General features: G+C 42.0%; 1 protein-coding gene across 1 annotated transcript in view; it reads right to left on the reverse strand.

Moving 5' to 3' along the window:
• Window positions 1-1,478: 1,478 nt before the first annotated feature.
• The window catches only part of LOC129471146 (uncharacterized protein DDB_G0271670-like), a 44,897-nt gene continuing 20,049 nt past the window's right edge, over window positions 1,479-26,326 (reverse strand). Inside the window, exons 3-4 of the mRNA XM_063630693.1 lie at window positions 3,689-3,818; window positions 1,479-3,176 (exon numbers count right to left, since the gene is read on the reverse strand). Of these exons, the coding sequence (XP_063486763.1) occupies window positions 2,225-3,019 (795 nt within the window). The 5' untranslated portion in view covers window positions 3,020-3,176; window positions 3,689-3,818 and the 3' untranslated portion in view covers window positions 1,479-2,224. The remainder of the gene's footprint in view (window positions 3,177-3,688; window positions 3,819-26,326) is intronic.

Consider the following 26,326-nt stretch of genomic DNA (forward strand, 5'->3'; position numbering starts at 1 on the left):
AGAGAAGCAGATTGAGGAGCCAGGTGACTGGGGAAACAGAGGAGCATTTATTGATAGTAATTACTATGCATTTAATGTTGAGACTATGTACACCATTGCATTTAACCTACAGGGAACACATTTATTGAATACAGAAATTGCTGAAACTAGTTCAGCTTTGTCTTAAGAAATGACTAACATTACTCTTACTATAGACCATCATCATCTTTTCTCCCATTTTTTTTTCCACACCCAGCCACTCTACCTCAGAAGAAGGCCAAGCCTCTATGGAGCTGTCAGTGGCGTCTTCTGTTGCTAGGATTCACTATCTTCAACCTTTCCTCTCACTGGTTCTATAGCCACTGAACTGTGAGCTCCTTGAGAACGGTGACATTGCCTATCCTGCTCGTACATCCCTCCACTACTGCACGTATCCCCCTGAGCTGTGATTTATCCCCAGTCATTCTTGAAGTCAGGTACCTGTTCTTATCTGTCTGTGTAATCTAGGCATTTATGACAGTGTCTGGCACAATGTGTAGCTGGTCAAAATACTGAATAATCAAATACTTAATAAGGTTTGTTCAGATTTTAGGGAAGCAAACTAAAAGATATCCAAATGTTTCTAAGTTTTCTAGGCTCATTGATGAAGGAAAATAGACAGGAATTTGAAGCTGAAAATACTAAATTGTTCTTAGATTATGTTCCTGGACATTTCCTGTCCTGTATTTATTCAGAACACTGAAAGAAGACTGTTGATTTATGCCAAATGAAAAGCGAATAGTCCATTTGGGGTGGTGAGGCTGCTGGAGAGCTGGTGATGTTCTGCTTGTTGATGTGGATGCTGTTTACAGAGAGGTGTCCTGTGTTTACAGAGACTGTAAAAACAGTGAGCTATATATTAATGAGGTAGACTTTTCTGCATATATATCTCAATGTTCTTAAAGCAAATATTACAAATCCAAAATGTATTTTTCCTATAAAATTTAAATTTAATATTACTTTAAACTGTCTTTCTCTTCAATGAGAATCAAGTTAGTAAGGATCTCAGAGGTCATAAAGTCTACCTCTGTCCTGACAGATGCTTACATACATGCACAGAGTAGGTTGAATATTAGTACCCTTGAAATGCAAGAGAGAAGCTGGAAGGCATAGTTCATTAGTGATAGAAAATCATACTTTGCAATCACCATAGTAATAAATGATTAGGGCAAGTATTTTTGGGGGGTGTTTGCAGCACTTTAATTATCAAGATAATATAAAAATACATTCAAATAAATGAAGAAAAATGGGCAAACAAATGGACACATTATGAGGATTTCTAAGGTTCAATTAACACGTGAGAACTTCTCAACCTCTCAGTCATCAGGGAAGCCATAAGCCACTGGATCCATAAACATTAAAAACTCTCACAATCCTAAGTGTCAGGGAGAATGCTGACCATCAGAAGTGCTGGGAAAAGCTCTTTACAAAGCTCTTAAGTAGCATCCACTAATGCCAAACATCCCCATGAGCAGCGACTCCAATCCCAGCTGCGAAATGCTCAGGCTCAACTCAAATGAGAGGCAGGTGCATTCATAGCAGAGCTAGTCATGATGGCCACACAGTGAAGGCAGCAAATGCCCACCAGCAGCGGGGTGGTTAAATGGTGGTGGTGCATTCACCAAAGGTGTAGACCAACCAGCCACTCCAGGTCCACTGGGATCCGCAGGACTTTGTAGACACAGGCCCCCTATAAATCCATCACTTGGGGCCCGAGTCTTTTTGTCCGTAGAGCCATCCCCCTCTTGGTACTGAGATGTCGTGGTGGAGACCAAGGATCCCTCGAACTGGTCGAGGGGTGGGAGGAGCTCTGTGAAGTTGGGGAATGACTGTCTGGCAAGAAATTGGAGGCATAAGGGCTCTGAGGTCACAAGGGGACTAGGGCTGGGGCCGGGAGTGATCTTAAGTTTGGGATTGGGCCAGGACCTGGGATTGGGGCTAGGACTAAGCCTGGGCCTGGGAGTAAGCCTGGCTTGGAATCAGGCCAGGGCCTAGGATGGAGCCTGGACCTGGGATTGGGCCTTGGCTTTTGAATGGGCCTGGAATGGGGCTGGGATTGGGCCAGGGGCTAGACCCAGGGCAGACAAACGCCCTCCTGGCTCTGCACCCAAAGCTACTTGAGGCCTGGTGGAGGCTGCAGATCATGGGTTCCACCACTGGGAGAATTCCCAAGGGGCCAGGCTGATGGGGGGCAGAGGCCGCAGCTTCAGGGAAAGGGGGCACAGTGCGAGCTCTGTGGGCTCTGTGGCCTCCTGCCCAGGGCTGCACTGGGGCGGCTGCTGCTGGGGCTGCTGCTGGGACTGCTGCTGCTGGAGCTGCTACTGGGGCTGCTGCTGCTGGAGCTGCTACTGGGGCTGCTGCTGCTGCTACTGGGGCTGGGGCTGCTGTTGCTGGAGCTGCTACTGGGGCTGCTGCTGCTGCTACTGGGGCTGGGGCTGCTGTTGCTGGAGCTGCTACTGGGGCTGCTGCTGGAGCTGCTGCTGCTGGGGCTGCTGCTGGAGCTGCTGCTGGAGCTGCTGCTGCTGGGGCTGCTGCTGCTGCGGCTGCTGCTGCTGGAGCTGCTGCTGGGGTTGCTGCTGCTGGGGCTGCTGCTGCTGGAGCTGCTGCTGGGGTTGCTGCTGCTGGGGCTGCTGCTGCTGGGGCTGCTGCTGCTGGGGTTGCTGCTGCTGGGGTTGCTGCTGCTGGGGCTGCTGCTGCTGGGGCTGCTGCTGCTGGGGCTGCTGCTGCTGGGGTTGCTGCTGCTGGGGCTGCTGCTGCTGGGGTTGCTGCTGCTGGGGCTGCTGCTGCTGGAGCTGCTGCTGGGGCTGCTGCTGCTGGGGTTGCTGCTGCTGCTGGGGTTGCTGCTGCTGAGGTTGCTGCTGCTGAGAATGCTCCTGGAGCTGCTGGAGCTGCTTCTGTAACCGCCGCTCCCGAGAGCATTTGGCCCGGCGATTCTTGAACCACACCTGCACTTGGTACTCCCCGAGATTGAGTATCTTCGCCAGCTTTTGTCGTGTGTCATAGCCTGGGTTCTGTTCCCCCTTAAAGTGATTTTCTAGCACTTCCTGCTGTTTCCAGTTGTAGACTGTGCGGTCCTGCCGCTGTCTCTTTGGAAGGCCTGGGGACAGTGGAAGGCCTTTGGGATGCCTAGGGTCTTGCATCCTGGGTCCTGCTCTGTTCTTGAACATAATTACGGCAAATATTACCAAGCTGAAACTACTGACTAGAAGTTTATTGGTAAACAGGATATTGACATTGTCTCAACTTTTCTTCCCACACATTTATTCATTACAAAGGGAAAAGATGCCTTACAGTATACCACAAAGTGATCAGAGTTAACAACACCAATAAAACAGACATTATGCATCCCCTAATGTGATACACTAGTACGGGATACGACTTCGCCTACATAATGTTCCCTCCAGACATACATATCCAGAACCTAATCATATGAAAAGAGAAAAACCAAAATCAAGGGACATTCTACAAACAATTCCACAACTGCTTTCCTCTTAAAAAATGTCAGTATTGGCTGGGTGTGGTGGTTCATGCCTGTAATCTCCACACTTTGGGAGGCCAAGGTGTGCGAATCACTTGAGGCCAGGAGTTCCAGACTAGTCTGGGGAGCATAGTGAAACTCTGTCTCTCCAAAAAAAATAAAATAACATTAGCGAGGTGTGGTGCCACATACCTGTAGTCCCGGCTACTTGGGAGGCAGAGGAAGGAGGACTGCTTGAGCCCAGGTGGTTGAAGTTACAGTGAGCTATGATCACACCACTGCACTACTGTACTTCAGCCTGGGCAACAGGGCAAGACTCTGTCTGCAAAATAAATTAATTAATTAAAATTAAAATAAATGGCAGTATCAAGAAAAACAAAAACAAAGGCTGAGGAATTGTTTCAGATAAAAAGAGACTAAACAGATGATTAAATACAATGTGGGATTCTGAATTAGATCCTAGATTGAAGGAAAAAAATTTACAAGGAACATTATTTGGACAACTGGCTAAATTTGTATATAAAATGTATATTATGTAATATTAATGTTAATTTCCTGAAATTGATAATTATATTGTGATTATGTAAGAAAATAATCCTTGTTTTGTTCTTAAAAGATCGAAACCTTTTTTTTCTTTTCCTTGAGTCAGTTTCACTCCATCACCCAGGCAGTGCAGTGGTGTGATCTCAGCTCACTGCAACCTCCACCTCCTGGGTTCAAGCGATTCTCGTGCCTTAGCCTCCTGAGTAGTTGGGACTACAGGTGCGTGCCACCATGCCTGGCCTGGCTAAATTTGTATTTTTAGTAGATATGGGGTTTTGCCATGTTGGCCAGGCTGGTCTCGAACTCGTGACCTCAAGTGATCCACCTGCTTCAGCCTCCCAAAGTGCTGAGATTATAGGTGTGAGCCACCGCACCCAGCCAGGTCTGAAGTATTTAGGGGTAAAGCATCACTGTATCTGCAAATTATTCTCAAATAGCTCAACAAAAAATTAAAAGTAAATAAATAACATCAAATAATATGTAGAAGTCTAAACCAGATGTGGCAAAATGTCAATACTTGGCAAATGTAAGTGAAGGACATACAAGTATGTATTATTCTTGAAACTTCCCCATAGGTTAGAAATTTTTCAAAATAAAAAGACAAATGAGATATAGAAGAAGAAAATATCTTACAAGCAACAGTCTATCCTTTCCCCAAATACCTCCGATCTTAAGAAACTTACTATATCTTTCAAGGCAACCCAAGCCATTATTACAATACACTGGACCCAAAGACAAATGCCCTGCTACTCTGTCACCTGGGCCATCAAGTGGCCCTGGTTCTGCCACAAATAAAATCATCCCTCCTCCCAAATAACAGCTCCTTAGGTACTTGAGTATGATTTCATTGTGCCTAGCTATTTCTTTGTTTTTGGGGTCAAACATTTCCTGTCTCTTTGTACATTATCCTGCGACATGGTTTCTGGTATACCTATGGTTTTGGTGAGTTGCTCAGTGCACTTCCTGTAGTCTGCCAATAACCCATTTAACACTATCCACAAATGATATTATATGTGGATAAGGTGATCTCATTAGAGCAGAATCACTCAATTAAGTCTTTACTTCTATTTCCCAGGCTAAGACCACATCAACTGACAAATCATATTACTTCTAAAGTCAACTAGACCTTCGTCCTTGTGCAGTTTGGATTTTGGAAGTGCCTTAGAGCATGTCTTGATGATTGCCCTTATTAAATGTCAACTTGTCAGGTTAACCTTACATTCCGGTCTGTCAAGAAAACCTCAGTTCTCAGTTCTCATTGTGTTACAATTAAAATGATGGGACATGGTCAAAGACAGTACCTCATCCTCCCAATTAAATCACAAATCATTAAAGGGCAGGAACCACAGCTAATATGTTCTACATGTCCCCACATTCCATAAAACAGTGTCTAATGGAAGATATTATATGTTGATTTGCTTGTTCACTGATAAGGAGGGTTCATTTTAAATGTAGAAGCAAGTTGAGACACTGACTTAAAGATGCCTAACAAGTAGACATTGTTTTGTAACTACAGAATAAGTGAGAATATTTTAGTTCTCAAGGCCAATTGGAAAGTAATAAAGAGCAGGATCTTGGTTTTCATTTAGATAAAATACTAAAAATTAAAATTAAGAAATCAAAATCCTTTAAATACAAAATTATATTGCCTTTTTCTGAATTTCAAAGGAAAGAAACAAAGGGTATGTATGAAATTGCAACTCTAATTCAGTATCTTTACTCATAGTATAGAAATTAAAAATCTTTTCTTTTCAACATTAAGAATACTACTGAAAAATCATTATATCAAAGCCCTGGCCATTCAAGGAAAGAGTCTATTGCATGAGAGTTTCTAAATGTAAGCATCCAAACATTTTTATTTTAAACAACTTTAGAGAAATTCCTGAGTTATTGCACTCATGTCTTCTTAAATCCAATTTAGTCTTTGACGTCCATAAAAATGAATCTGATCCATCAAGAAATTACTGCTTCCTGCTATACTACAATGAAGTCCTAGAGAAAATGGAGCCAGCCAAGGCTGTCCTATCCACAACAAATAACTCCCATAGCTGCCCCTCTTATAGTTTCTCTGTGCTGCCCTTCCATATTCCTTATCATGCTTCATCAGCCTATCAGCCATTTTCCTTCATGTCTCTAATTGTCTACTTTTAATTTTGTTGAGTATTTGGAAAACTTTTTTTTTTTTTTTTTTTTTTTTTGAGACACGGTCTTGCTCTGTTGCCTGGGCTGGAGTACAGTAGCATGATCATGGCTCACTGCAGTCTCAATCTTCTAGGCTCAAATGATCCTCCTGCCTCAGTCTCCTGAGTAGCTGGGACTAGAGACACATCACCACACCCAGCTAATTTAAAAGTATTTAAAATTGTTTTTGTAGAGATGAGTGTTTTGCCATGTTGCCTAGGCTAGTTTCAAACTCCTGGCCTCAAGCAATCCTCCCTCCTTGGCCTCCTAAAGTGCTGGGGTTACAGGTGGGAGCCACCATGCCCAGCCTGAAAAATAATTTTTAATTTTTTTGAGACAGAGTCTCACTCTATCACCCAGGCTGGAGTGCAGTGGCGTGATCTCAGCTCACTGCAATCTCCACCTCCCTAGTTTAAGCAATTCTCCTGCCTCAGCCTCCTGAGTAGCTGGAATTACAGACACCTGCCACCATACCTGGCTAATTTTTGTATTTTTGGTAGAGACAGGATTTCACCATGTTGACCAGGTTAGTCTTGAACTCCTGAACTCAAGTGATCTCCCACTTCGGCCTCCCAAAGTGCTGGGATTACAGGTATGAGCCGCTGTGCCCAGCCTGAAAAATAGATTTTTAAAACTTACCATAATCTTGTATAAATTAAGAGCTCAAAAAGCTTTAAGTAAAAAAACTATCGTTTAGATAGCTGTCTCACTAATCAGTGACTCCCAAATGACATTATCATTAGTGCATTGACTGGCTGTCCTCTATTTTGGTATCTGAGATGCCATTTTTAGTCATATTCTGAATGTTGGTTATAATGAAAGTAAATGCTATTTATGTAAGATCCATATTTATCTTAAAGCATGCTTTGATTTCTTCATTGTGTGTAATTTCTTTTGCTGTCTACTCCCATTAACAACAGTAGTATGAGCATTATATTCTAAGAGAAGCATTCCCAACTTCTAAAACACAGAGAAATTATTTTTAGCTATTATTAAGCTAAGACAATTGCATTTAAGCCTTTTTGCAAATTATTAATTAGTACCATCTCCACAACAGGAAAAAATACCATGTAAGAATCTTTATATCACATCTCTTGACTTGTATCTAGAATATATAAAGAACATTTACAACTCAACAATAAAAAGACAACCCAATCAAAAATGTGCAAAGATGGCTGGGCATGATGGCTCATGCCTGTAATCCCAGCACTTTGGGAGGCCAAGGAGGGTGGATCACTTGAGGTTGGGAGTTCAAGATCAGACGGACCAACATGGTGAAATCCCATCTCTACTAAAAGTACAAAATTAGCTGGGTGTAGTGGTGTATGCCTGTAATCCCAGCTACTTGGGAGGCTGAGGCATGAGGATCATTTGAACCCAGGAAGCAGAGGTTGCAGTGAGCTCAGATAGTGCCATGCACTCCCACCTGGGTGACAGAGTAAGACTCTGTCTCAAAAAATTAAATTAAATTAAAAAAAATTAAAAATGGGCAAAGACAACAATGAACAATCCCAAAAGGAAACAAAAACAATTATCTTTACAATTGCATCAAAAAGAATGAAATGCTTAGGAATAAACTTAACCACAAAGGCAAAAGACTTGTACACAAAAGACTTTCTAAACAAAACACTGCTGAAAGTAAAGAAGGCATAAACGAGAAAACATACTGTGATCATAAATGGAAAGACTTAATATTGTTAAGAGCAGAACACTACTTAAAGCAATTTACAGATTTGATGCAATCCCTATCAAATCCCAATGACCTTTTTTATATATTTTTTTCTTTTTTTAAAAAAAATAGGTGGATGGATTCATTCATTCATTCATTCATTCATTTTTTGACATGGTGTCTTACTCTGTCACCCAGGCTGGAGTGCAATGGCATGATCTCAGCTCACTGCAACCTCCAGTTCCTGGGTTCAAGCGATTCTCCTGCCCCAGCCTCCCAAGTAGCTGGGATTACAGGCGTGCACCAGCACACCCAGCTAATTTTTCGTATCTTTAGTAGAGAGGGGGTTTCACCATGTTGGCCAGGCTGGTCTGGAACTCCTGACCTCATGATCCGACCACCTCAGCCTCCCAGAGTGCTGGGATTACAGGCGAACCTATGAGGTTCACATCATCCTAATACTGAAACCTGGCAAAGACAACAAAAAAGGAAAAAACTTCAGGCCAACACTCTTGATGAACACTAATGTAAAAATCCTCAGCAAAATACTGGCAAACTGAATCCAGCAGCACAAAAAGCAAATCTACCATTATCAAGTAGGCTTCATCCTGGAATATAAGGTTGGTTCAACATATGCAAATCAATAAACATGATTCATCACATAAACACAACTAGAGACAAAAGCCACATGATTATTTCAATAGATGCAGATAGGGCTTTTGATATAGTTCAATATACCTTCATGTTAAAAACTCTCAATAAATGAGGTATTTAAAGAATGTACCTCAAAATAGTAAGAGCTATCTATGACAAACCCACAGCCAATATCATACTGAATGGGGAAAAACTGAAAGCATTTCCCTTGAAAACTGTCACAAGACAAGGGTCTCTCTCTCACTACTCCTATTCAACATAGTATTGTTAGTCCTGGCCAGAGCAATAAGGCAAGATAAAAAAATTAAAGGCACACAAATAGGAAGAGAGAAAGTCAAATTATCCCTGTTTGCAGACAACATGATTCTATATCTGTAAAACCCCATAGTCTTAGCCCATAAGCTCCTTCAGCTGATAAACAACTTCAGCAAAGTTTCAGGATACAAAAATCAATGTGCAAAAATCCTCAGCATTCTTACACACCAACAAGAGCCAAGCCAAGAGCCAACTCAGGAATGCAAGCCCATTCACAACTGCCACAAAAAAAATATGTAGGAATACAGCTAACCAGGGAGATGAAAGATCTCTGCAAGGAGAATTATAAAACAGTGCTAAAGAAATCAAAGATGACACAAACAAATGGAAAAACATTCCATGCTCATGGGTAGAAAGAAACAATATTGTTAAAATAGCCATACTGCCCAAAGCAATTTACGGATTCAATGCTATTCCTATCCAACTACCATTGACATTCTTCACAGCACTAGAAAAAAATGATTTTAAAATTCATATGAAACCACAAAAGAGCCCAAATAGCCAAGGCAATCCTAAGCAAAAAGAACAAAGCTGGAGGTATCACATTAACTGACTTCAAACTATACTATGTGGTTACAGTAACCAAAACAGCATGGTACTGGTACAAAATCAGACACATAGACCAATGGAACAGAATAGAGAGGCCAGATTTAAGGCCACACACCTATAACCATCTGATTTTTGACAAAGCTGACAAAAACAAGCAATGGGGGAAAGAACCCCCAGTTCAACAAATGATGCTAGGATAACTGGTTAGCAATATGCAGAAGATTGAAACTGGACCCCCTTTTTACACCATATACAAAAAAAAAACTAAAGATGGATTAAAGACTTAAATGTAAAACCCAAAATTATAAAAACTCTGGAAGACAAGCTATGCAATACCATTCTAGACATAGGAACGAGCAAAGATTTCATGACAAAGATGCCAAAAACAATTGCAACAAAAGCAAAAATTGACAAATGGAATCTAATTAAACTTGAGAACTTCTGCACAACAAAAGAAACCATCAAAAGTGTAAACAGATAACCTGCAGAATGGGAGAAAATATCTGCAGACTATGCATCTGACAAAGGTCTAATACCAGCATATATAAGGAACTGAAATTTACAAGGAAAAAACAACCCCATAAAGAAGTGGGCAAAGGAGATGAACAGACACTTTTCAAAAGACACACATGTGGCCAACAAGCATAAAGCTTGTCAGTGATACTGAAAAGCTCAATATCACTGATCATCAGAGAAATGCAAATCAAAACCGCAATGAGATACCACCTCACACCAGTCAGAATAGCTATTACTAAAAAGTCCAAAAAATAGCAGATGCTGGCAAGGTTGCAGAGAAAAGGGAACACTTATACACTGTTGGTGGGAGTGTAAATTAGTCCAACCATTGCTTAAAGCAGTGTGGTAATTCCTCAAAGAGCTAAAAGCAACACTATCATTTGACCCAGCAATCTCATTACTGTGTATATGCCCAAAGGAATATAAATCATTCTACCATAATGACACATGCACATGAATGTTCATTGCAGCACTATGCACAATAGCAAATACATAGAATCAACCTAAATGCTCATCAATGACAGATAAAGAAAATGTGGTACATATATACCATAGAATACTATGCAGCAGTAAAAAAGAATGAGATCATATCTTTTATGGGAACATGGTTGGAGCTGGAAGTCATTATCCTTAGCAAACTAACTCAGAATCAAAAAACCAAATATTGCATGTTCTCACTTATAAGTGGGAGCTAAACAAGAAGAATTCATATACAGAAAGAAAGGAACAACAGACATTTGGGCCTATTTGTGGGTGGAAGGTACGAGGAGGGAGAAAAGCAGAAAAAAAAATAACTATTGGGTACTAGGCTTAGTACCTGGGTGACAAAATAATATGTACAACAAACCCTTGTGATATGAGTTTACTATATAAAAAACCTGCACATGTACCACTGAACCTAAAGAAATCTAAACAAAAGATGTTATCAAAGAATTAAAAATAATAGCAAAAAGGATAATGCAAGAATTAACCCAGAAAACCAAAGATCATAGACATACAGAATACACTAGCCTGCAAACACAGCTACACAACTCAAAAGACAGCAATTCAAGACAAACAGATAAACCTAGAAAGTCTGATAGAAAAGTTCTAATATGGAGAGACTGGTATGAAACAAACACAGAGGCCATAATCAGCAAAGTGACCCTGCAATTTTCCTAGAATTGAATGCCACTCTCTGTAAAGGATGTTAAATGGTCAAGGTGCTATACATTTTTTTGTGTGTTTTTAATGAGGAATTGAAGCCCACATTGTAAAAAGCAGAAATAATCCCAGGTAGTTTTGAAGATTAAAGAACCATTAAAAATTCTTGTAATGAGATTTACTGAGATATAATTCACAAACCAGAAAATTCATTCTTTTAAAGTATAATGTTAAGTGGTTTTTAGTATATTCACAGAGCCATACACTTGAAAATTGGAAGAAACCTTAAAAATTATTTTACTGTTTCCCAAAGTATGCTCTATGGAACCCTTCTAGCCCCACAGGCTATTGTATAAATAGAAATTTTCCTGGTCAAATAAATTGGTAAAACACAGCACACCTGCATACTCTATATTCCCCTTGAAGAACCATAGGGAAAAACTAAAGTCCCTAAGAAGTTCCAGGATATCCCAACTAACTCGACACAGCACCTCTTTTCACGGAACATGTACTAACAGCCCATGAAATCAGGGCTCCAGAGAAGGTGCTTCAGAAAACCCTGGTGGGTTCCAATCCCCTGGCATTCCAGGTTAATAAAAAGAGCACCAAAGAAGTCCCACTGGCTTGACTGATATCTCACAGCTCTTTCAAACTGTCTGATATGAAAGCAACCATTGGGAAGTATATTTTTACTGTTTATGGCACAGCTAAAACCAGAAAACAGATCTCCAGACTTCTAGTCCAACGTTCTCTCTAAAACATGACGCAGCAAAAACTGAAGCTCTGACACACTATGTCAATAAATTCCCATGGCTACGTCCTCTACAAGAAACCACAGAGAAATGAGGACTACTAACTAAAGAAAGAAAGATAGGCACAGATTTAAGGAGCCAGTGTGCCTGAACATTGTAAAGAAAATCTAATAGGAATCCTAAATGATAAAATGATAACAAAATTTCATAGAAAAGTTCTCAACAAGGAGTAAAAAGCTAGAAATGCTATTTTCTGAAATTAGCCTCTATATCATCCCTCAAAGGGAGTTCACCATATACCTATTAGCACTAGAAAAGTGAGAAAGAAAAAATACTTGGAACATGCACTGCATAGATATGTGAAACTAATATCTACCAGAAAAACTTGTAAAACAAGTAAAACTAAGATATTTTAACCTGATATAAGAAAAAGCCTTCCCCAAAATATGTAAGCAGAGACAGACACAAACAAGAATAATAAACACAACCTTGAAAGGCAACGGAAAAAAATACACATACATCATGCACTCAATTATAGATGAGTGAAGAAGCTAAACGCCTCTAGGAGAAAGAAATTCACTGGTTGGATTGAGAAACAAAATAGAACAATCTTCTTCCCAGGTCACCCTGTTCCACCTGCAAGCCCCACGGAGATCAGATCTTTTCAGTACATGTGGCTTTTCTCCATTCTGAGTTTGTATGCAGGCTCATCCCTCATGCCCTGAACATTTAAGAGCTGAATACTGTAAGAAAATTACCTCTAACTGAAAACTCCTACTGACTCTTCAAGAAGCAGCCCAAACAGCCCCACTTCTGGGTCATCTTTCCCAGCTGTAGGGGGTCGCACCATGGTTAAGTTTCATGATTCTCTGTGTTCTGGTAGCCCTCTTTTTATGATTCTCAAGGGCCAGTGACCTCTGCATCTGCTATGTGTCTGCTGCCCATGCATCTGGATTGTCCCCAATGCACAGTGAGCTCTGTTACTTCACTTTTAGGTCCACAGCCCTAAGAGCAGTCACAGCAGTGCCATCGCCATTACTGCCAACAACTGGGCACTCACTCTGAGCTTTGTACTGTACGCACCTCCTGGATTACCTCCCTTAATCCTAACAGCCAAACCCTGCCAGGGTACCACTGGGATCCCCATCTCACTGAGAATGGGAAGGAGGTTTAAAGAAGTGCAGGGTCTTGTCCAAGGTCATTTGACCAGAGTGGAGGGGCTGGGATTCACCCCAGCAGTTGCCTCCAGGGGTGAGCCCTGACCCACGAGCTTCTGCCAGGCAGAGGACAAGGCCTCAGACAGAGTAGGCCTCACATACAGTTTACTGAATGACATAAGATTAATCATAATCAGATCATCAAGACACATCATAATGAACATTTAATAAAACCTTTAGGCTCCCAAACACTCTCAAGTGAAACAAATATAGAAATCCAAGCCAAATTTCAAGGAATACAATCAAACCACTAATTCTAGAACACTAATATCAAACTATTTGATATCATAACAAAAGTGTTACGATAAAGCATTAACACAAACTATAAAGAAAACTAAAAATAAAATGGAAATTAAAAAACAAGTTGATTTTAAAAAATCAAATCTCTCTTACAAAATAGATAATCAAAAGTTTAATCACAAAATGAAGAAAACACAATAATACACTTCTACATATCTGAAACTAGTATTCAGTTATATGTTTAGGAAGTAGTAAGTAGAAGTAAAAATGGCAGATAGGAGGCAGGACTGAATTGCAGCTTCCACTCGGACAGAGCAGCATGTGGAGACTCGCATCATGGACTCTTGCTCCAGAACTTCTGCAAGAATATACCAGGAAAGCCGAGAGAATCCACAGACCCTCTGAAGGAAGCAGATTGCTCCTGCAGGGCCCAGGAGACAGCCAAATACCGTAAGTGCCCAAATTGTGAAAGTAGGAAAGGGGGATCATCCACCCCAAACATACACCTTAACTGGGGAACCCGAAGATAGAGATCTCACAGGTGAAGGATTTGACCTTACCTGCAATTGATTCAATTTAGAGAGCCGAGCAAAATACAGGAAGCAGTAGGAAAAGCCCTGTGGGTTCTCTGGGTTCCCAGGAAAGCCACTTCTGACTTATCTCACAGGGGTCCTTGAGGAGGGCTGCCAGAGGAACTGGGAAAAGGCCACAGGGAGAAGGAAACCTCCAGCTGAACTCTAACAATTCCAAGCGAACTCAAAGTCTGCTGGCCAGAACACAGGGGAGGGTGTGAAACCCGTGTGCAGACTGGACAGGCAGGGAGGCATGAAAGCCCTGCTTGCTTTCTCAGCTGGGAGGCTGGTAGCCTGGGGCAAGTTCTCAGTCCTGTTCACACATAGCGTGGAAACAAACTCAGTGTTATTGGAGAGGGCACAGTGGGACTGAGACTAGCCATTTGGGTTTTGTGGGAACTGGGTGAGGCCTTAAGTGCTGGCTTTCCCCAACTTCCCTGACAACCTGTATGACACAGCAGAGGCAGCCATATTCCTCCTGGGAATGTGACTCCATTGATCTGCGAACCACACCTCCATCCCCTATAGCAACCACAGCAAGCCACACCCAAGCAGAGTTTGAGCTCAGACACGCCTAACCCTGCCACCACCTCATGGTCCTTCCCTACCCAGCCTGGTAGCTGAAGACAAAGGGCATATTATGTTGGGAACTCTAGGGCTCCACCTACCACCTAACCTTCCAGGTACTATCACAGCTGATGCTCTCCTGAAAGTGCCACCTCCTGGCAGGCAGCTAATCAGCACAAAACTAGTGCATTAAACAACCAAAACCAAGGACCCTCACAGAGTCCATTCCACTCCCCTGCCACCTCCACCACAGCAGGTGCTGATATCCACGACTGAGAGACATGAAGATGGTTCACATCACAGGACGCTGTAGACAACCCCAAGTACCAGCCTGGAGCTTGGCAGCCCTGCTGGATAGCTAGGTCCAGAAAAGAAATAACAATCACTACAGTCAGGCTCTCAGAAAGCCACATCCCTAGGAAAAGGGGGACAGTGATACATCAAGGGAACTCCCTGTGGGACAAAAGAATCTCAACAGCAGCCTTGAGCCCCAGATCTTCCCTCTGACATAGCCTACACAAATGAGAAGGAATGAGAAAAAAACTTCTGGTAATATGACAAAACAAGGTTCTTAAACATCCACCCAAAATCACACTAGCTCACCAGCAATGGATCCAAACCAAGAAGAAATCCCTGATTTACCTGAAAAAGAATTCAGAAGGTGGATTATTAAGCTAATCAAGGAGGCACCAGAGAAAGGTGGAGTCCAATTTAAGGAAGTAAAAAAAAGGGATACAAGATATGAGGGAAGAAATCTTCAGTGAAATAGATACATTAATAAAAAACAATCACAACTTCAGAAAATACAGGATGCACGTAGAGAAATGCAAAATGTTCTGGAAAGTCTCAGCAATAGAATCAAGCAAGCAGAAGAAAGAACTTCAGAGCTCAAAGACAAGGTTTTCAAATTAACCCAATTCAACAAACACAAAGGAAAAAATAATACAAAAAAAAGGAACAAAGCCTCCAAGAAGTTTGGAATTATGTTAAATGACCAAACCTAAGAATAATTGGCATTCCTAAGAAGAGAAATCTAAAAGTTTGGAAAACATATTTTGGGGAATAATCAAGGAAAACTTCCCTGGCCTTGCTAGAGACCTAGACATCCAAATACAAGAAACTCAAAGAACACCTGGGCAATTCATCACAAAAAGATCATCGCCTAAGCATGTTGTTGTCAGGTTATCTAAAGTCAAGATGTAGAAAAGAATCTTAAGAGCTGTGAGACAAAAACACCAGGTAACCTCTAAAGGAAAACCTATCAGGTTAACAGCAGATTTCTCAGCAGAAACCCTAGAATCCATAGATGGAATTCAGGCTCTATCTTCAGCCTCCTCAAACAAAACAATTATCAGCCAGGAATTTTGTATCCAGTGAAACTAAACTTCATAAAAGAAAGTTACAGGCTTTTTCAGACAAAAGCTGAGAGAATTCACCACTACAAAGCCAGCACTATAAGAACTGCTAAAAAAAAAAAAAAAAAAAAAAAAGGTTCTCAATCTTTTTTTTTTTTATTATACTTTAAGTTTTAGGGTACATGTGCACAATGTGCAGGTTTGTTACATATGTATACATGTGCCATGTTGGTGTGCTGCACCCATTAACTCATCATTTAGTATTAGGTATATCTCCTAATGCTATCCCTCCCCACTTCCCCCACCCCATGACAGGCCCCAGTGTGTGATGTTCCCCTTCCTGTGTCCATGTGTTCTCACTGTTCAATTCCCACCTGAGTGAGAACATGTGGTGTTTGGTTTTTTTGTCCTTGTGATAGTTTGCTGAGAATGATGGCTTCCAGTTTCATCCATGTCCCTACAAAGGACATGAACTCGTCATTTTTTATGGCTGCATAGTATTCCATGGTGTATATGTGCCACATTTCCTTAATCCAGTCTATCCTTTTTGGACATTTGGGTTGGTTCCAAGTCTTTGCTATTGGGAATAGTGCCGCAATAAACATACGTGTGCATGTGTCTTTATAGCAGCATGATTTATAATCCTTTGTGTATATACCCAGTAATGGGATGGCTGGGTCAAATGGTATTTCTAGTTCTAGATCCCTGAGGAATTGCCACACTGACTTCCACAATGGTTGAACCAGTTTACAGTCCCACCAACAGTGTAAAAGTGTTCCTATTTCTCCACATCCTCTCCAGCACCTGTTGTTTCCTGACTTTTTAATGATGGCCATTCTAACTGGTGTGAGATGGTATCTCATTGTGGGTTTGATTTGCATTTCTCTGATGGCCAGTGACGATGAGCATTTTTTCATGTGTTTTTTGGCTGCATAAATGTCTTCTTTTGAGAAGTGTCTGTTCATATCCTTCACCCACTTGTTGATGGGTTTGTTTTTTTCTTGTAAATTTGTTTGAGTTCATTGTAGATTCTGGATATTAGCCCTTTGTCAGATGAGTAGGTTGCAAAAATTTTCTCCCATTTTGTAGGTTGCCTGTTCACTCTGATGGTAGTTTCTTTTGCTGTGCAGAAGCTCTTTAGTTTAATTAGATCCCATTTGTCAATTTTGGCTTTTGTTGCCATTGCTTTTGGTGTTTTTGACAGGAAGTCCTTGCCCATGCCTATGTCCCGAATGGTATTGCCTAGGTTTTCTTCTATGGTTTTATGATTTTAGGTCTAACATGTAAGTCTTTAATCTATCTTGAATTAATTTTTGTATAAGGTGTAAGGAAGGGATCCAGTTTCGGCTTTCTACATATGGCTAGCCAGTTTTCCCAGCACCATTTATTAAATAGGGAATCCTTTCCCCATTGCTTGTTTTTGTCAGGTTTGTCAAAGATCAGATGGTTGTAGATGAGCAGCATTATTTCTGAGGGCTCTGTTCTGTTCCATTGATCTATATCTCTGTTTTAGTACCAGTACCATGCTATTTTGGTTACTGTAGCCTTGTAGTATAGTTTGAAGTCAGGTAGCGTGATGCCTCCAGGTTTGTTCTTTTGGCTTAGGATTGACTTGGCGATGCGGGCTCTTTTTTGGTTCCATATGAACTTTAAAGTAGTATTTTCCAATTCTGTGAAGAAAGTCATTGGTAGCTTGATGGGGATGGCATTGAATCTATAAATTACCTTGGGCAGTAAGGCCATTTTCATGATATTGATTCTTCCTACCCATGAGCATGGAATGTTCTTCCATTTGTTTGTATCCTCTTTTATTTCATTGAGCAGTGGTTTGTAGTTCTCCTTGAAAAGGTCCTTCACATCCCTTGTAAGTTGGATTCCTAGGTATTTTATTCTCTTTGAAGCAATTGTGAATGGGAGTTCACTCAAGATTTGGCTCTCTGTCTGTTATTGGTGTATAAGAATGCTTGTGATTTTTGTACATTGATTTTGTATCCTGAGACTTTGCTGAAGTTGCTTATCAGCTTAAGGAGATTTTGGGCTGAGACAATGGGGTTTTCTAGATATACAATCATGTCATCTGCAAATAGGGACAATTTGACTTCCTCTTTTCCTAACTGAATACCCTTTATTTCCTTCTCCTGCCTAATTGCCCTGGCCAGAACTTCCAACATTATGTTGACTACTGGATACATAATGAAATGAAGGCAGAAATAAAGATGTTCTTTGAAACCAATGAGAAAAAAGACACAACATACCAGAATCTCGGGGACACATTCAAAGCAGTATGTAGAGGGAAATTTATAGCACTAAATGCCCACAAGAGAAAGCGGGAAAGATCCAAAACTGACACCCTAACATCACAATGAAAAGAACTAGAAAAGCAAGAGCAAACACATTCGAAAGCTAGCAGAAGGCAAGAAATAACTAAGATCAGAGCAGAACTGAAGGAAATAGAGACACAAAAAACCTTTCAAAAAATTAATGAATCCAGGAGCTGGTTTTTTGAAAAGATCAACAAAATCAATAGACCACTAGCAAGACTAATAAAGAAGAAAAGAGAGAAGAATCAAATAGATGCAATAAAAAATGATAAAGGGGATCTCACCACTGATCCCACAGAAATACAAACTACCATCAGAGAATACTACAAACACCTCTACGCAAATAAAGTAGAAAATCTAGAAGAAATGGATGAATTCCTTGACACATACACACTCCCAAGACTAAACCAGGAAGAGGTTGAATCTCTGAATAGACCAATAACAGGCTCTGAAATTGTGGCAATAATCAATAGCTTACCAACCAAAAAAAGTCCAGGACCAGATGGATTCACAGCCGAATTCTACCAGAGGTACAAGGAGAAGCTGGTACCATTCCTTCTGAAACTATTCCAATCAATAGAAAAACAGGGAATCCTTCCTAACTCATTTTATGAGGCCAGCATCATCCTGATACCAAAGCCTGGCAGAGACACAACCAAAAAAGAGAATTTCAGACCAATATCCTTGATGAACATTGATGCAAAAATCCTCAATAAAATACTGGCAAACTGAATCCAGCAGCACATCAAAAGCTTATCCACCATGATCAAGTGGGCTTCATCCCTGGGATGCAAGGCTGGTTCAACATACGCAAATCAATAAATGTAATCCAGCATATAAACACAACCAAAGACAAAAACCACGATTATCTCAATAGATGCAGAAAAGGCCTTTGACAAAATTCAACAATCCTTCATGCTAAAAACTCTCAATAAATTAGGTATTGATGGGATGTATCTCAAAATAATAAGAGCTATCTATGACAAACCCACAGCCAATATCATACTGAATGGGCAAAAACTGGAAACATTCCCTTTGAAAACTCACACAAGACAGGGATGCCCTCTCTCACCACTCCTATTCAACATAGTGTTGGAAGTTCCGGCCAGGGCAATCAGGCAGGAGAAAGAAATAAAGGGTATTCAATTAGGAAAAGAGGAAGTCAAACTGTCCCTGTTTGCAGATGACATGATTGTCTATGTGGAAAACCCCATCGTCTCAGCCCAAAATCTCCTTAAGCTGATAAGCAACTTCAGCAAAGTCTCAGGATACAAAATCAATGTGCAAAAATCACAAGCATTCTTATACACCAATAACAGACAGAGAGCCAAATCTTGAGTGAACTCCCATTCACAATTACTACAAAGGGAATAAAATACCTAGGAATCCAACTTACAAGGGATGCGAAGGACCTCTTCAAGGAGAACTACAAACCACTGCTCAATGAAATAAAAGGGGACACAAACAAATGAAAGAACATTCCATGCTCATGGATAAGAAGAATCAATATCGTGAAAATGGCCATACTGCCTAAGGTAATTTGTAGATTCAGTGCCATCCCCATTAAGCTACCAATGACTTTCTTCACAGAATTGGAAAAAACTAAAGTTGATATGGAACCAAAAATGAGCCCGCATTGCCAAGTCAATCCTAAGCCAAAAGAACAAAGTAGCAGGCATCATGCTACCTGACTTCAAACTATACTACAAGGCTACAGTAACCAAAACAGCATGGTACTGGTACCAAAACAGACAAATAGACCAATGGAACAGAACAGAGCCCACAGAAATACCACACATCTACAACCATCTGATCTTTGACAAACCTGACAAAAACAAGCAATGGGGAAAGGATTCCCTATTTAATAAATGGTGCTGGGAAAACTGGCTAGCCATATGTAGAAAGCTGAAACTGGATCCCTTCCTTACACCTTATACAAAAATTAATTCAAGATAGATTAAAGACTTAAATGTTAGACCTAAAACCATAAAAACCCTAGGAGAAAACCTAGGCCATACCATTTGGGACATAGGCATGGGCAAGGACTTCATGTGTAAAACACAAAAAGCAATGGCAACAAAAGCCAAAATTGACAAATAGGATCTAATTAAACTAAAGAGCTTCTGCACAACAAAAGAAACTACCATCAGAGTGAACAGGCAACCTACAGAATGGGAGAAAATTTTTGCAACCTACTCATCTGACAAAGGGCTAATATCCAGAATCTACAAAGAACTCAAACAAATTTACAAGAAAAAAACAGCCCCATCAACAAGTGGGTGAAGGATATGAACAGACACTTCTCAAAAGAAGACATTTATGCAGCCAAAAGACACATGAAAAGATATTCATCATCACTGGCCATCAGAGAAATGCAAATCAAAACCAAAATGAGATACCATCTCACACCAGTTAGAATGGTAATCATTAAGAAGTCAGGAAACAACAGGTGCTGGAGAGGATGTGGAGAAATAGGAACACTTTTACACTGTTGGTGGGACTGTAAACTGGTTCGACTATTGTGGAAGACAGTGTGGTGATTCCTCAAGGATCTAGAACTAGAAATACCATTTGACCCAGCCATCCCATTACTGGGTATGTACCCAAAGGATTATAAATCATGCTGCTATAAAGACACATGCACACGTATGTTTATTGCGGCACTATTCACAATAGCAAAGACTTGGAACCAACCCAAATGTCCGTCAACGATAGACTGGATTAAGAAAATGTGGCACATATACACCATGCAATACTATGCAGCCATAAAAAAGGATGAGTTCATGTCCTTTGTAGGGACATGGATGAAGCTGCAAACCATCATTCTCAGCAAACTATCTCAAGGACAAAAAACCAAACACCACATGTTCTCACTCATAGGTGGGAATTGAACAATGAAAACACTTGGACACAGGGTAGGGAACATCACACACTGGGGCCTGTCATGGGGTGGGGGGAGTGGGGAGGGACAGCATTAGGAGATATACCTAATGTAAATGACAAGTTAATGGGTGCAGCACACCAACATGGCACATGTATACATATGCAACAAACCTGCACATTGTGCACATGTACCCTAGAACTTAAAGTATAATTAAAAAGAAAACCCAAACATATACAGCCAACTGATCTTTGACAAAGCATATAAAAACATAAATTGGGAAATGGACACCCTGTTTAATAAATGGGGCTGGGAAAACTGGATAGCCACATATAGAAGAATGAAAATGGATCCCTATCTCTTACCGTATACAAAAATCAACTCCAGATGGATGAAAGATGTAAATATAAGACCTGAAACCATAAAAATTCTAGAAGACAGCATTGCAGAAACTCTTCTAGACATCGACCTAGGCAAAGAAAGAATTCGTGACTACGACCGCAAAAGCAAATGCAACAAAAACAAAAAAGGGACCTAATTAAACTAAAAATCTACTGCTCAACAAAAGAAATAGAGTAAAAAGACAACCCACAGAATGTGAAAAAATATTTGCAAACTACGCATCCAACAAGGAACTAGTATCCAGAATCTACAAGGAACTCAAACAAGAAAAAAATCTAATCAAAAAGTGGGCAAAGGACATAAATACACATTTCTAAAAAGAAGATATACAATAGCTAACAAACATATGAAAAAAATGCTCAACAGTACTAATCATCAGGGAAATGCAAATTAAAACCACAATGAGATACCACCTTACTCCTGTTAGAATGGCCATTATTAAAAAGTTACAAAACAATAGATGTTGGCACGGGTGTGGTGAAAAGGGAATGCTTATACGCTGCTGGTGGGAATGTAAATTAGTACAATCTCTAAGGAAAACAGTATGAAGATTCCTTAAATAACTAAAAGTAACTCTATCATTCAATCCTGCAATCCCACTACTGGGTATCTAACCTAAAGGAAAAAAGATCATTATATGAAAAAGACACTTGCACACATATATGTTTACAGCAGCACAATTCACAGTTGCAAGGATGTGAAGCCAACCTAAGTGCCCATCAACTAATGAGTGAATAAAGAAAATGTGATAAATATACACCATGGATTACTACTAGGCCATAAAAAGGAATGAAGTAATGTCTTTTGCAACAACCTGGATGGAGGTGGAGGCAATTATTCAAAGTGATGTAACTCAGGATTTGAAAACCAAAAACCAATGTGTTCTCACTTACAAGCTATGAGTACATAAAGGCACACAGAGTGATATAATGGACTTCAGAGACTCAGAAGGCAGGGAGGGAGGGCGGGAGGGCAGGCAGGCAGGCAGGCAGGGAGGGAGGGCGGGAGGGCGGGGAGGGAGAGAGGGAGAGGGGGAGAGGGGGAGAGGGAGAGAGGGAGGGAGGGAGGAAGGGCAGGGAGGGAGGGAGGAAGGGCAGGGAGGGAGGGAGGGAAGGAGGAAGGGCAGGGAGGGAGGGAGGGAAGGAGGAAGGGCAGGGAGGGAGGGAGGGAAGGAGGAAGGGCAGGGAGGGAGGGAGGGAGGGAAGGACGAAGGGCAGGGAGGGAGGGAGGGAGGGAGGGACGAAGGGCAGGGAGGGAGGGAGGGAGGGAGGGACGAAGGGCAGGGAGGGAGGGAGGGAGGGAGGGAGGCAGGGAGGGAGGGAGGGAGGGAGGGACGAAGGGCAGGGAGGGACGAAGGGCAGGGAGGGAGGGAGGGAGGGAGGGACGAAGGGCAGGGAGGGAGGGAGGGAGGGAGGGAGGCAGGGAGGGAGGGAGGGAGGGAGGGACGAAGGGCAGGGAGGGAGGGAGGGAGGGAGGGACGAAGGGCAGGGAGGGAGGGAGGGAGGGAGGGACGAAGGGCAGGGAGGGAGGGACGAAGGGCAGGGAGGGAGGGACGAAGGGCAGGGAGGGAGGAAGGGCAGGGAGGGAGGGAGGGAGGAAGGGCAGGGAGGGAGGGAGGGAGGAAGGGCAGGGAGGGAGGAAAGGCAGGGAGGGAGGAAGGGCAGGGAGGGAGGGAGGAAGGACAGGGAGGGAGGGAGGGAGGGAGGAAGGACAGGGAGGGAGGGAGGGAGGAAGGGCAGGGAGGGAGGAAGGGGAGGGAGGGAGGGAAAGAGGCTGGGAATAAAAAATTACACATTAGGTGCAATGTACACTAGCCGAGTGTCCAGTGCACTGAAATCTCAGAATTCACCACTATATAATTCACCAATGTAACAAAAAAAACCAAAAGAACAAAAACCACTTATACCTCGAAAGCTATTGATATAAAAATTAAAAAAAAAAAAAGACCAAGGCAACAGGTCCTTCACATATAGCCAAGCAGCCTGGGCATTGCACATCCCAGGTGGCACCATACATAGACCAAAAGGTGAAGGAGTTGCTCTTGTGATTGTACAATGCGCAGCCTGCACAACCAGACCTGGTATCCCCTCACATAATTCACTATAAATTCCTGATCCAGAAGTCAAGAAGTCTGGGTTTGGACACTGATTTCTCCAGTAACTTACCCAGAGACCTTATGCAAGCACCATTTCCTCTCTGTGCCAGTTTCCTCTTCTGTAACAGGACTTGTGTCTGAAGTTTCCTCCAGCTATAAAATTCTGTGATTCAACAGAAGCAGATTTCAATTTGTGAAGGGCTGTCATACAAAAGATGAAATAAGCTCCCTTACCTGGCTTGAGAGAGAAGAACCATGAGTTGGGGAGGGATATTAGAGGGGAACAGTATATGCCTCAGTCACAAAGAAACTCTTCCTCATGATCAGAATACCCAGCACCCGATGAGGCGGCTCTGGGAGTGATGGGTTCCCTGTGGCTGGAGAATTTTAAGTACACTGGGTAAGCACCTGTTAGAGGTGGGCGGTCTCTTCCAGCAGGGAGAGTTTATTGTTGCAAAGCTTGGTTCTGCTTTCCTCAGTGCAAGGAGGCACTCAGCTGGGGCCAGGTCTTGTCCACCTCTGCGGATAGTTTATTAATGCAATAAACTTGTCGGCTCTGCCTCTCTACCCTTCTTGCAGCGCACACAAGTCCACATTCTCCAAATTAAACTCGGTCCCTCGGGCCGTGCGGGTATTTACCTTTGCTCTGACAAACAAACCTTTTCATCTTAGAAAGAACTAATAAATTAATAGCCTTACCCAGACTCGGGGTAGGGAGAAGATGGAGCTAGGATGGGGAACCATGCAAAATACTCAAGAGAATTATCCATGCAGACACTTCTAGCAGCTCTCCTCCAACAATAGCTAATGCTAATTGCAAATCATCCTTATCTAGGCAAGACTGCGGATCGCCTAGGAATTCCTAGCAGCAACAGCTGTGTAGGACTGGTTTAAGTTTCTGCACATGAAGGAAAAGAATCAGGTTTCTTTTAAAATCACAACCATTTGTTTTTTCGTTAATTCAGATCAGGTGCCCCCAAACAGTGTAGATGGTTGAGGGTGAATTGCATTGCCTTTAAGTTGTGTCCACAATTCCATAAGGAATGGCAAGATTTGGCAATTATCCACTCGGGATGATCAATGAGGGGCATTCAGTCAGTCTTGGGAAGGTGGGGTCAGAACACCCCCACTGCTGTTCAATAACTTCAGTGTCTCACTCTCACTTCCAAAGTGAATCAATTTTTTAAAAACCAGCTTGGATGTAGCTCTTAAAGACTTCCATTCAGAAATTTAGCTCAGGGCACTGTCAGAGGCATTCAAACCAGAGCGACTCCGTTTCGAGTGAGGGCTAGGAAAATGAGGCTGATACTTGCTGCGCTGCATTCCCAAAAAGTTAGACATTCCTAGCCTCTTGATGTTTATAGTTAAGGGAACAAATTAATAATGTTTACTAAACAGACCCAGACTTGGGAGTTTCCAGATATTCTGATATCTGGAGAACAAAAGCATTCCTAATTTTGCTTTAAAAATTATTTTACTTTAAAAATAATATTAATTCTTCACGCCTGTAATCCCAGCACTTTGGGAGGCCGAGGCGGGCGGATCACAAGGTCAGGAGATCGACACCATCCTGGCTAACATGGTGAAACCCCATCTCTACTAAAAATACAAAAAATTAGCTGGGCATGGTGGCGGACGCCTGTAGTCCCAGCTACTTGGGAGGCTGAGGCAGGAGAATGGCGTGAACCCGGGAGGCAGAGCTTGCAGTGAGCCGAGATGGTGCCACTGCACTCCAGCCTGGGTGACAGTGCAAGACTCTGTCTCAAAAAAGAAATACTACTAATAATAATTCTTGCAAAATATAGTAATTAAGAAAATTAATCCTTTATCACAAACCCTTGTAGCAGAGCACATCTCCTGAAAATCTTTTTTAATCCTATATATATACAAGCATTGTACCTAGGGTGGACGTGTTTCTCCTCTTATGTTCAGGAACGCTCTACTCTATCCATGAAGTAGCTGTACTTTCATTACTTTACTTTCTTTTTTTTTTTTTTTTTTTTTTTTTTTTTTTTTTTTTTTTTTTTTTGAGACGGAGTCTTGCTCTGTGGCCCAGGCTGGAGTGCAGTGGCGCAATCTCGGCTCACTGCAAGCTCCGCCTCCCGGGTTCACGCCATTCTCCTGCCTCAGCCTCTCCGAGTAGCTGGGACTACAGGCGCCCGCCACCACGCCCGGCTAATTTTTTGTGTTTTTAGTAGAGACGGGGTTTCACCGTGGTCTCAATCTCCTGACCTTGTGATCCGCCCGCCTCGGCCTCCCAAAGTGCTGGGATTATAAGCGTGAGCCACCGCGCCCGGCCTACTTTACTTTCTTAATAAACTTACTTTTACTTTACACTGCAGACTTGCCTTGAATTCTTTCTTGAGTGAGATCCAAGAACCCTCTCTTGGGGTCTGGACTGTGACCCCTTTCCTGTAACATATTTCTCTTGACCACAGAAGGGCACAAAAAGCATTAAACACTCTCTCTAAAATTGCTGATTGAGATTTGGTATTTAATAGCTATGAGCAATAAGATTAGATAGATGTTTTTTGTTTTGTTTTGTTTTTTTGAGATGAAGCCTTGCTTTGTTGCCCAGGCTGGAGTGCAGTGGCACAGCTCACTGCAACCTCCAACTCCCGGGTTCAAGCAATTCTCCTACCTCAGCCTCCCAAGTAGCTGGGATTACAGGTACCCACCGCCACATCTGGCTAAGTTTTGTATTTTAGTAGAGATGGGGTTTTGCCATGTTGGCCAGGCTGGTCTCAAATCTCTGGCCTCAAGTGATCCACCCACCTTGGCCTCCCAAAGTGCTGGGATTACATGTGTGAGCAACCATGCCTGGCAAATGTGGTTATGTTTTGTTACTGCTATGACAA

Source organism: Symphalangus syndactylus, chromosome 21 (genome assembly GCF_028878055.3).
Source record: "Symphalangus syndactylus isolate Jambi chromosome 21, NHGRI_mSymSyn1-v2.1_pri, whole genome shotgun sequence".
In the NCBI taxonomy this organism is placed as follows: Eukaryota; Metazoa; Chordata; class Mammalia; order Primates; family Hylobatidae; genus Symphalangus; species Symphalangus syndactylus.